The 12,645-nt window shown below is 32.2% G+C and overlaps 2 protein-coding genes across 3 annotated transcripts; both read left to right on the top strand.

Moving 5' to 3' along the window:
* The first annotated feature begins 7,910 nt into the window (after positions 1–7,910).
* Positions 7,911–10,167, top strand: LOC111316145 (GDSL esterase/lipase At4g10955-like). Of its 2 annotated transcripts, XM_089765688.1 has the most exons (3): positions 7,911–8,499; positions 8,832–8,895; positions 9,159–10,167. In XM_089765688.1, the coding sequence occupies exons 2-3, from the start codon at positions 8,834–8,836 to the stop codon at positions 10,123–10,125; spliced, it is 1,029 nt and encodes a 342-aa protein (XP_089621814.1). In that variant the 5' UTR covers positions 7,911–8,499; positions 8,832–8,833; the 3' UTR covers positions 10,126–10,167. The 2 variants fall into 2 exon arrangements, with proteins under 2 accessions (XP_089621814.1, XP_089621813.1); XM_089765687.1 differs by lacking the exon at positions 7,911–8,499 and having other exon boundaries at positions 8,520–8,895.
* Positions 10,168–10,973: 806 nt separating this feature from the next.
* On the top strand, positions 10,974–12,525 carry LOC111309184 (F-box/kelch-repeat protein At3g23880-like). The gene has a single exon (XM_022908136.2). The coding sequence runs from the start codon at positions 11,146–11,148 to the stop codon at positions 12,310–12,312; it is 1,167 nt and encodes a 388-aa protein (XP_022763871.2). The 5' UTR covers positions 10,974–11,145; the 3' UTR covers positions 12,313–12,525.
* The last annotated feature ends 120 nt before the right edge of the window (positions 12,526–12,645 follow it).

The raw sequence follows: 12,645 nt of genomic DNA, 5'->3' as shown, positions 1-12,645 counted from the left end.
GTGGTATTTCTCGTTGGGTGGACAAAAACTCTGATAAAAGATTGAATGAGGATGGTGATGATGTCTGTGTCAAAAAGAAGTTTGTTAAGGTTTTACGTTATTTTTCATTAATAAAAAGACTTCAACAACTCTTCATGTCTCCAAAACTGTAGATTTAATAAGGTGGTATCATGAGAAGCAAACGAATGATGGATCATTGAGACATCTTATAAATTCTTTGGCATGAAAATTATTTTATTCTAAGTTTCCAAACTTCGCATCTAATTCTAAAATGTTATGTTTGAACTAGCATCTGATGGATTCAACACATTCAAAATGATGAGTATTTCTTATAGTACTTGACCAGTTGTATTAATTCCTTACAATTTACCACTATAGATTGCTATAAAGCAACAGTCATTTATATTGTCTATAATAATTACTGGAAAAAAATGTTTGGGTAATGATATAGACATCTACTTACAACCTCTTATTAAAGAGTTAAGGAGATTCCTTTTACCCATTAGTGGGTCTAATATCTTGTCAAAGTTAAAAGATATCAATTTCATTTATGAAAAAATGACTCTATTAAGGAAAAGAGTAAAAGACATCTTTGAAGGTGTTTAGTCTCATATTACGCAAATTGGTGATACTGATACTGAAATTGGTGATCTTGATGTTTAAAGTGATGAAGATAATGATAAAGAAGATGACTCCAATAAGTCTGAGTTGTGAAAAAAAAGAAGTATTTTTTTTTGTTATCTTATTGAAAATATAATTTATTATGTCATAACCTTAATTTGATGCACATAAAGAAGAATTTTTGTGAAAATTTTATAGAAACAATTCTTAATGTGAATAGAAGATTAAAGGCTGACTTAAAGAGTCGACTTGACCTAGTTGATATAGGGATTCACCCTGACCTTTATTTGAAGTTACTTCCTAATGGCAAATATCGATTGCTTGCTGTTTGTTTTGGAATTTCTAAAGTTGAAAAAGATGTGTTTTGCAAGGTTTTAAAAAATGTCAAAGTTTCGGATGGCTATGCATCAAATATATAAAAATTTGTGAATCTGAAAGAGCGAAAAATTTTTTCATTTAAGTCACATAATTATCACATTTTGATGCAAAACTTACATCCAATTGCTTTACATTCATCAATGTCAAAACAAGTCACTTATGTGGTAATTAAATTGAGTAACATATTTAAATCTCTATGTGAAAAATGTATGAATGTGGAAGAGGTTGACAAACTTTAAAATTAAGCCATGATTACTTTATGCCATTTAGAAAAGATTTTTCCTCTAAACTTCTTCACTATTATGATGTATTTGATTATCCACCTTCCATATGAAGCAAAAGTTGGTGGGCCAGTTTATTATCGATGGATGTATCCTATCGAAAGGTATTATTGTTTAATAGATAGATTAAGTTTTTATTGATGATCATACCACTCTAGTTAAAAAGATATATGACTAATGTTTTATGCGATAGGTTTTTTGGAGGTTAAAGTCTTATTATCGCAACAAACGCTATCTGAAAGGTTCTATTGCTAAAGAATATTTAGTAAAAGAGTGTATGACATTTTGTTCTCATTATTTGAAAGATGTTAAAATGAAATTTAATATACCATCAAGAAATGTTGGTATGCAGCATACTGACTCTGCCTACAGTTATCTTTTTCAAAATTTTGGACAACCAATAGGCGAAGCTAAAATAGTGGAGTTAGATGATAAATCTTAGGCACAAGCACATCGATATGTTCTTTTTCATCATAACTCTATTGAATCATTTCACACATAAGTTTTTTAGCAAGAAAATTATTCATTATATTAACCACAATTTATTATATTTTTTTATTGTTAATACTTTATCGTGATGCTTTATAGTAAGTATAAAAATAATTTGAGAGCTCCTGCACATTATCAATGATCAAACCCTTAAAAGCTTGATAATTTATTCGTCGAAAACTTTCGTGAATGGTTAGGAACAACTGTAAATAATGACATACTTTCCCTTATAAGAAATCTACATAGAATGCTTACGATATAACTAACATTAATAACATATATATATTTATTTCACTTTTATAGGTTTGAAGTGGAAGGCTTGTTAGTGAAGAGATGAAGTGTCTTTCACAAGGTCTAAACAGGATTGTGAAATGATACGAAAGTTTCATTATCAATGGATTTGGATTTCACACTAAATCCTGTGAGAGATTTAGAAGTACACAAAATTCAATAGTTGTTTATTATGGCATGATTAATGACATCATTGAGTTGGATTATTATGGCAAGTGAAAAGTTGTTTTATTTCGGTGTGATGGGGTTGATGTGAATAGTATGAAGGATATTAAAAAATATCAGTATGGATTTACACTTGTGAATTTTTTTCAATTAATTCACACTTGACAACAACTCATCGATGAACCTTATGTTTTTTCCTCTCAAGTCAAACAAGTTTTTTATTCTGAAGATCCTAAAGAATTGGGTTGGTTTGTTGTTCTTCGAAACACACTTGGAGATTTATTTGATATGGGGTTAGACATAAGATATGATATTAAACATGCAACTAAATGTTATCCTTTTGCTGAACAAAATTTAGATAAAAATATCTCCAGTACCTACACTTAGTGGGTCTGCGAAGATGTTAATAAAGACATTTATGAACCATGATGGATCATTTATATTTTATAATTCGAGTGTTTAAGACATAATGTAGTAAATGATTGTATGTAATTAATGTCGCATTCGCTATTGTATATTTATTGTATTATAAATCATACATTATCTTTTAATTTAATTAAATCGATATGCTTTTTATATATCGTAGGTTATGATTTCTTAACTTCTCAATGTCTTTATATATGTTCTAAACTAATATATTTTATATATTCACTTTTATGATGCAGATAAGCTACAATGCAGAGGAATGGATTGAAAGGAATACATATCAAAGATATTAGTTCAGAATCTTTTGTGATACCTATTGATATTGGCTATAGACTAAATCTTTTAGAGGGGAATGAACGTATTATCGGATATAACTCAATCACTTCTAACCCTTCAATTGATATTGGATCTAGCAATATGAAAGGTCTAAGTTTAGATAATATCCCGTCAATTGATTATGCTTTTAAATTTGAATGCAGGTATCATATACTTCATATCTAGAATTCGATTATAATGATAAAAGTATTGCCATTTTACAAATTTATTTTTTATTTTTTGCAGTTGATAACAATGGTCAACGGAAGATCAAAGGTCAGCAACTTTAAAAGAATTGTTTGCACTACCTTCGAACGAGTGTATTGTAGTATCTGCAAACTTTGATAAGCAACCAATTAGTAAAGAGGCTCAACTGTTGGCTGAATTTCTAGGCATGCTTGCCTATAATGGAATGAAATTACCTATTCATTATGAAACATGGCATAAAGTTCTAGCAGAAGTTAAGGTCGATACTTTAAATTTTATTGAGGTATTAGTATAATTAATTACATATAAAAAAATTAATTATTTTAAATTTGGTTTATTGATTAAAACTTTACTTTTTGTATTATTACAGTCAAGATTTGTACTTGAAATACCAATTTCATTTGTGCTTAAGTCATTAGGAAAGAAATGAAAAGATTAGAAGCATAATTTGAAGAATAAGTATTTCGATCGAAATACTATTACAGAGGCGACGATGGAAAATCTACCCTTTAATGTGATTAGGTGGCAATATGAACAATTAGTTAGATTTTGGTTCTCAAGAAAATGAGAGGTACTAATTTATAACTTTGTATGGTAGAATGAAATAATGAAAGTGTTTTATGCTTTAAGTTGGTAATATTTGTTTTTCTACCATATACGTAATTATTTTTTAAGACAGAAAAGAGAAAATATTGGGATTAGTAGTAGAAGCAACAGAAATATAGCCACACAAATGGATCAAAAAGTTTTACAAGAAAGCAAAAAGAAATAGTAAGTTTATTATTTTAAACTTATTATAATGAATGAACTTTTTGTGCCGTTAAAATGTAAATATGCAAATTAACAGTTATTGTTCTATTTTTAATAGTTTTGATAGTTTTAATACATGATATTAAACTTATCAAAACTTTTGAACTTAGTTGACACGGATGATATGTATAAAAAAATTATTGTTTATGTCTATTTAGGTAAAAATACAAATTTGTTGTTATTATTCTATTTAAACAGTTTAGATAGCTTCACTACTTGATATTAAACTTGTACGATTAATTGAACTTGGATTCTATGATTGATATAGGTGAAAAAGTTATCATTTATGTCTATTTGGGACTATTTTTACCTTTAAAAGGCAAAAATACAAATTAAACTTTTGGATGACTTTCAACATTTTGAATGGCTTCAATCCATGATATTAAACTTGTCTAAATAATTGAATTTGGTTCCCATGATAGATATGTGTGAAAGGCCAAAATGCTTTTATTGTTTACATCTGTTTAAGACTAATGTGTCGTTAATGGGCCAAAATATAAATACATGATATTAAAATTATTTAAAATTTTTGAACTTGATTGACAAGCTTGATATGAATGAGTAAGTTACGGTTGATATATATCCTATCAAATAACATATGTTTTTGTATAAGAGATTAAGATGGGCGGTAAAATTGGACGTGTGAAACTTTTTCGCTTAACACACATAAAAAAGATAGATCTTACATGAATGTCAAAACACAAGAAATTATGATAATTTATAACATCTATTTTAACAAAAAGTAAATATTTACTCTTTTTAACATATTATCAACTAATCATTAAACTTGATAGTTATATATGACTAATTTAAAAGAGAAAGCAAAATAGAAAATGATTGCTGAAATTGAAGTAGTATCTGATGATTTTCTCAACATGCAAGAATTAAAAAATTGGATATTCATAGAAGTTGCTAGAAAAGAAAGGCATGGACAGATCCAAGGCCTTGGATTGGGTCCAACACCATCTACCTACTATAAACATAGCTCTCAGCAATTTACATTCTTAACAAGTCAGTCTTCGCGAGACATTTCAATATTGAGAGAGGAATTACAAACTATGCAACAACATTTTTAAAAAATGGATGCAAAAAGAGAATATGAGCGTACCAAAATTGAAGAATAACATGCCAGAATGAAGTAAGAACGTGCAAAATTTTAGCAATTGCATGATCGATTTGATCATCTTATGAATTTTGTGCAACAATAATTTTTAAGAACTTATCTTGGTGATCCACTAACTCAGGTATTATATTCAGTAAATATTTATATTTTTTAATATAAAAAAAGCTTACAATGAAGTGTTAAAAATTGTATACTATTATTCAGTAGGTTCTTTAGCACGCTAGTAACCAAGGTGAAAAAATTCATTCATCAATTGGTAGCCTTCAAAATTTATGCAGTCATCAATTTTATACATTTTAATTTTTATTTTGTTAATGTATTAAAAAAATTTGAATATTATTATATTAATTATTAAACTTTGTGTTAATTATATGCATATTTGAACATAAATTAAGTTTATATTAATTTCAGTTTTCGAATTTAAGTTCTTTTATGAAAATAATAAATATTAATAGAAATTTTTTATTTAAAAAAAAATACATTTCTTAATTTTACGGTATTTACGTTTAAGAATATCGCTAAATGAATAATTTAGTGACGTTTGTACCATAAAATACCATTAAAAATAGCAGTGCTCTTACTAAAAAACGCGCTAAATTAGCGACATTTTTTTTATACAAACGCTACCAAGTAAAGGCATTTTTCTGATAAAAACACACTAAATTAGGGTGTCTCAAAGATACAAACACTGCTAAAATAATGATATTTTTTAGATACAAACGTCACTAATATAGTAGCATTTTTCATATACAAACGCCGCTAATATAGCGGCGTTTTCCATATACAAACATCTCTAATATATCGGCATTTTATAGAAAACACTGATATTTTCTGTAACATGTGTATAGTGGTATTCTGACTGGTATTTTTCACAAACGCTGCAAATCTTTTAGTAACGTTTATAAACACTGCTAAACGTTTAAAAAAACGCCGCTAAAAACTTAAACCTCCGTAGTGTAATGAGAATTTAAATTTTGATAATTGAAATTAAGAATTCAACATAAACCAGGTAAAATCCCCTGTTTTATTAATCATGGGAATCTTTGTATACTACTTTGTAGCATTTTATTTCCCTTTGTTGAGAAGAAAGTGGGAAAACAATAGAAGCCGGCCACTACAAGAGAATTTTTCTGCCTTTCAGGACCTTTGCACCTCACTGCAATTGACCGTTAAACACCTTCCTTTCACAGAAGGGAGTTGCTTTATTAAGAACTCCAATGTGTAATTACATTCTTAAATTTGTTCTTAACAACATTGCAAGATACAAGGACATTAAGGCAATTGAATAAATTTGGAAGATCAAACTTCTGGGATTTGTCAAGTAGTAAACTTAAAAAAAGAACGTTTCAAGTAGCAAACGTCATAATTAAAAAAACAAGGGTCTGGTATAATGGCTATTTGGAACACAGGAGGAAGATGGAGGAGATTGGGGCTGGAAACATTGAGACTCGAGGGGATTGCAACACAGGATTCTATAAGGAGTTTATTGTCAGGTTCCGCTGAAGAGCGATTCAGAACCTTTACATCTGCTTCCTTTGGCCTATCTCTCATTATTAATTTGGGCTAGTCTCCAAATTTCTAACGAACTCATGGAATTCACCAGTAGTGGAATCCTAGTTATCATGATTGACATACTTAATTGTGGCGACTAATGTTTCATCTCTTTTAAGTTTTTCTAAAGTTATTTTACGGGAACAACATCATCATATACACAATAAAGATAATACGAAACAGGTAAAAAAGTTGTTTCATTGAAAATTCCTTCATGGAATAGACATTAAAACAATTATTCATGAAACATCTATTTTATGAAATAACTGTTCAAAAAACAACTATTAACAGAAAATTTCTTTTGCGAAATTACTCTTTCACAAACAATTGTTCACGGAATAATTATTTAAGAAACAATTTTTTCACGGAATAACATTTAGTTATTCATGAAATAACTATCGCAAGAAACAATATCAATACTTTTACTGAAAGCTCTTTCACAAAAAATTACTTTACTAAGAATTATTTTATAAAAGATGCTTCATAAAATATTACTTTATAAAAAAGAAAAGGTAAAAATAATCCTAGAATATAACAAGAATCTTGAGTTAATTTTACAATTGAGATGTTTTAAAGAACTTGACTTAATGAATCAAATATGAAGATAGTTAAAAGATCATCCCTTAACCCTTCTTTAAAGTATTAGTGTTTCTTCCTTCTTTTAGAGCAAATAGTGATATTTTATATTTACTATCTCCATCATCTAAAATTAATTAAACTCCTGAGAGACAATATATTAAAACATTATGTAATGGTCAATTCCATCTTTTTTCTTATTCAACACTCATGTTATGTAACTCTCATTTTGAAAAGTTACATATAGGAGTTCCCACAACTCATTTGGAGAGGATTTTGGACTTTGATAAATTTCTCACAATTTTCTCTCTCAAACTTTCTCTACAATTCTCTCTTCTAAGTTCCCTTCTTAGTTTTATTCTGCTGTCACACTCAATACTTCAGAAACTGCTCTAATCTTTCTTTCAGCCGTCTTCTGGTTCACTCCGTTTCATTTGATTGCAACATTTTCTCATCTAACCAAGGAACTCCGGTTCACTCCATTTTACTTGATTGGAACGCTTCCTCACTTAACCAAATAACCCTTTTACAGATAGTCAGTCAGAACTGCATGAATACAGATAGTACATGTTCTTTCATGACCTTTTTTAGTGGATGACATAGAGGAAAGTTAGATCACTGACTTTTTGGTGGAAGAACCCTGGGGATTGTAATTTCTACTCGTTAGTTACCTTTATAAGAAATAGAAGATGTAAACTGATCATCTTCTAAAAGTGTAAAGAATCAGATAGGGCTTGAAGAATTCCGATTTCTAAAACATTATATCTACATTGTGCATGTTGCGGTTATGTTTCTGTAATTCAAAGGAACTTTGATGGACTTGAGAATTATGCTTGGTCATGTTGGCCTCTTCTTTGGTCTCACATAGCCTTTTTACTCTCCAATTTCCACTGAAAGTTTGTCCACCAATTATTCTGAAAAATGGAATTTATTTTACCTTTTAATGAATGGATCGCAGGTGTTTTAAAACTGAATAATTGCTCTTTTTTCGTGGATAAGGATTTGATGCTATATCCTAGTTTCAGACCAAAAGAAATATTCTCATGGAGTACTCTTTGTCTTCAACTTTTTAGTTTTTTTTTTTTTTTTCTTTTTCTTAGGTCAAAAAGAAAAAGAAAAAACTTGTCACTTGTGTTCGTTGATTTCACGCCACCATGATTGCTGCTAGTCATGTTCTAAAACTTCTTCTGCAACTCTCTCAGCTTCTTCCTCTCTCGCCAAAGAATTTCCAATAAGATTGGAAAATCTTATTTCATTGGCCTAAAGGTACGGTTTCTTTACTCATTAATTTTTTTGTGTTAGATAAAATTAACATGATTATACTTGTCTTGTCAGGATTTAGATTCCTACATATAAGCTTAGAACTATTAAAATCTCCCCTGCCTGCCATGACCTTGAAGCCAAATCACACAAATTGTACGGTAATGAGATAAATGGTGAAACATAATCTGCCAACTATTATATCTGTCCTTCACGATGCAAGCTCTGGTTTTGCTTAAGCCATTTGGCTAGAATCTAGCTCGTCTATTGTTGAGAAAAGTTTTTCCTTTTTTTGTTTTTTGTGATGCACTTACTTCCTTCAATATATTTAAAAATAGGTATGGCCTCTGACAGTGCAATTTTCAGTCATTCGGGACCTTCACACCTTACAGCCATTGACTGGTAAGAGCTTTGGATGCAGCTATTATCTCATTTAGAGGAATTTCAATCCGTCTTAGAGGATGTTGAATGGTGAATATGTTGGCTAGGTAGCAGGAGAGCAATAAGGCCAAAGTTATATTTGATTTTTCACTCTATGGAGAGTTGGTAAAACGTGGAAATGAGATTATTGAGACTTCAAAGCTAAATTTTTACTGATATCATAAGTCTGGATAGATTATTTGAAGTATTTCTGAACTTTTAAATAGGAAGGAGAATTTTTTCAGGTCAAACGAACATCACCGAAGATCAATTGCTGCCAGTTTGGTTCAGGGCGTTTATGTTCTAGAACGTGATCGCCAGAAGAATCGTCAAGGGCCCCAAGCTTATGCTCCTCCCTGGTGGGAATCATTTAATTTTCAACTAATCCATCGTCTTATTGATGATGTTGATCAATCCGTTTTTGGTGCCATTTATGAATTCAACTCCTCTGCTCGCAAATCTACACCAAAAATTGCCCCAAATTATGTTATTGCCTTTCGGGGTACTCTGAACACTCCAGCCTCTATATTCCGTGATCTCAAGTTGGATTTGCTCTGCATCTGCAACAGACTTCATGTAAGCTCCAGGTTTCAGCTGGCCATGAAGTTTGTGGAGGATATAGCTGCTACAGCTACTGCAAATGGATCCAACATTTGGTTAGCAGGACATTCACTTGGGTCAGCTATGGCTTTGCTGGCTGGGAAGAACTTGACTAAGTTGGGTTGTTTGGTGGAAACATACCTCTTTAATCCCCCATTTTTATCTGCCCCAGTGGAAATACTCAAGCCTCAAGTACTGAAAAATGGGATTCGCTTCACGAATAGTGTAGTTAATGCAGCACTCACAATTGCCATTAAGGGTCGCCATCCAAAGCCTGAGGATGATCCATTTACTACATTATCTTCATGGACTCCTTTCCTGTTTGTGAATCCATCTGATCTTATTTGTTCAGAGTATAAGGGATATTTTGAACACAGGAAAAAGATGGAGGAGATTGGAGCTGGGAAAATCGAAAGGCTTTCAACCCAGAATTCAATTGTTTGTCTCTTCTCAACCGTATTGAAGAAGAATTCAGAACCATTGCATCTGCTTCCTTCAGCTTATCTGACAATTAATCAAAATCCACTTCGAAATTTTAAAAGAGCTCATGGGATTGAACAGTGGTGGGACCCTAATTTTAATGGTAGGGTTGAACTACACCAGTTCAAATAATCTGCCAGACAACTCTTTTATTATGAAAAGTTATTTGGTGGATGAATCAGTCTATTCCAGCTGGAAACTTGGGAATTTTCCAATCCTTTTTGTTGCCTAATCACTAGTAACAGACTTGAAAAGGAAAAACCAGATTTTAAAGAATGTGAACCGGTTCTTTCCAACATATATCCTCAACATTGTTGTGCGGATCAGACATTACTCTGGACCATGGCTGGGGGATTTTGTTGTGCTTTAGCATGACTCGGTCCGAACATCTTCCTTTGAAATGGACAAGAAGTACAATGTGCCTATGCTTCTTGTTTAGTACGCGATTGACTATATTAATAGCTTCAAAAGATTTGGTTTGATGAACTGCATTGATTTTAGTTACCCCAGTGGCAGTGACTGCTGCACATTAGTTTCATGCAACAACATTCAGTTCACATTTCCCTGAACCTGGGAAAAGGAGGGTAGATTGCAAGGGAACAAAGAAATTTATCAAAGAAGACATCCTATCAGCTCTCAAAATAGACTTAAAAAGCATATTAAAAAGTTACAACAATTAAAATGAGAAACACTATGTTTAGCATCAAGTCATTTAACACTAAAAATGTATACAAAATTACAAGCCCAGGTCCAACCAGTGCTGGGGCTAAGGTTTACATTCATTTTCAAGCATTCAACCGATTCAGACTTCGGAGCCCATTAGAAGTGACAGAAATTCCCACTTTTTAAATTTACAAGAGGAAAATAAGACTCGAAGCAGCAGAAAAAGTCCAAAAAATACAAAAACAGCTGTCAAAAATAAAATTGTAGATAGTTTTAATATGCAGTTGTAGATATATAATTTATGGATTTATTAGAATAAGATAATTATAAATTAGAAGAATAATTGTTCTTTTTTTAAAATCCGTAAGACCATAATTAATAACCATAAACAGCCAAAAGATCTTACTTTATCCCCACAAATTCAACTGCTTGGGGGAGAAGACCGAAGACCAAAACGCTAAAAAGGAGAAGACAGAGAGAAACAGCCGAATGCATTCTTGCTCAGGAAGAAGGCCGAGAATTATGGCGTCCTCATTGTCATTACCTCAAAATATCATCACCGACATCCTCTCTAGATTACCTGTCAAGTCCCTAACCCGATTCAAATCCGTTTCCAAAAACTGGGGCCACCTCACTTCCACCCCTGCTTTGGTGGCCACCCATCTCAGCCGCTCTTCTCCCGATCCATCTCTCCTCATCCGCCGCTACAACACCCAATCCGGTGGGGGATTCGGGATCTGGCTGATCACTAACCCTACTCGAAATTACGGCAGCCTTCTCTTGAAGATCCCCTTGCAAGAACCGCTTCCTCGGTTTCCGAAAATCGTGGGTTCCGTCGATGGTTTGGTTTGTCTCGATGTTTCCCCTTGTTATGGTTCCGAATTTGTTTTATGGAACCCTGGAACTAAGCAATTTAAAGGCCTCTTTCCTTTGATTGCTTCCTCCAAAAGTAACCCTATTTGGTTGGTCTTTCTTGGGTTCGGCTTTGATTCTTTCAACAATGATTATAAGCTAGTCAGAATCGTTTCTTTTAGAAGAAATGATGCGTTTCCATTTGTGAGGGTTGAAGTTTATTCATGGAGGGATGGGGTTTGGAAAGAAATACAAGAAAGTTTCGACTTTGCTGTGTTATGTGGAGGGCAGGATGGAGTGGTTGTTAATGGTAGTTTGAATTGGGTAGGCATTGGATTGGAAAGGTTCGCCGATCGCAAGGTTGTTGTTTCCTTTGATATGGGAAGAGAGGTTTTTAAGACAATACCATTGCCAGCCGTTACTCGACTTGCAAATGTGAAGGTCATGTCTTACATGGGATCATTGGCCATTGCTGTATATCCATTAGTTTTTGCTGCTAATGGTGATAATATGAATCGTTTCGAGTTTTGGGTACTGAGTGATTGTGATGATGGGAGTAAACAATGGACTATTATGTTTGTGATTGAGAATTTTTCAAAGTCTTTGATTCCAATAGGTACTTGGATAGATCGTGAAGTGGTGATTAAGAATATAGGAGGTAGAGCAAGAGAGGATTATCCGAGTTTTTTTTTGTATGATCCAGTTGATAAAGGAACGAAAAGGCTTCCTGTTGATTGTGTTGATTTCTATATAGAAGGTTACAGTTACGTGCAGAGCTTGGTGTCAGTCAATGGAAGAAGCTAGGATGGTAGTGGAGCAGAAGCATTCCAGATGCTAGGTCGGTTTGGTCATTTTCAATATGCTTAGGCTTTCAGTTTAGTTGATATAAATTGGTAAAGACTTTAGTTGAAGTATCTTTTTGTTTCATAAATGAATATGGATGGATGTTGAGTTTATGCTACTGTTTTCTGACTTCAATTATTGGTTATAATACATGGTGAAATTAGCATTGGACAAGGATGAGTTGCCCTTTTCTGCAATTACTATATATTTTCTGATGAGAGGCTCTACATTATATTTTTGCTTGACTTCTTTATATGCTCATGTGGTGATTTCCTCCCTTTCTTTCCCAATAAT

The sequence above is a fragment of the Durio zibethinus genome, chromosome 9 (assembly GCF_047325235.1).
Source record: "Durio zibethinus cultivar Kanyao isolate XHJ-2024 chromosome 9, ASM4732523v1, whole genome shotgun sequence".
NCBI classification, from domain to species: Eukaryota; Viridiplantae; Streptophyta; class Magnoliopsida; order Malvales; family Malvaceae; genus Durio; species Durio zibethinus.
Note: the sequence above shows the minus strand (reverse complement) of the source record. Positions and strands in the feature narration are given on the sequence as shown.

Bases quoted from the DNA above. Each gene is read 5' to 3' on its own strand.
- LOC111309184 (XM_022908136.2), top strand. From the start codon at position 11,146: ATGCATTCTTGCTCAGGAAGAAGGCCGAGAATTATGGCGTCCTCATTG.
- LOC111316145 (XM_089765687.1), top strand. From the start codon at position 8,798: ATGCACTTACTTCCTTCAATATATTTAAAAATAGGTATGGCCTCTGAC. The intron at 8,896-9,158 runs GTAAGAGCTTTG...GAATTTTTTCAG, and splicing joins CACCTTACAGCCATTGACTG to GTCAAACGAACATCACCGAA.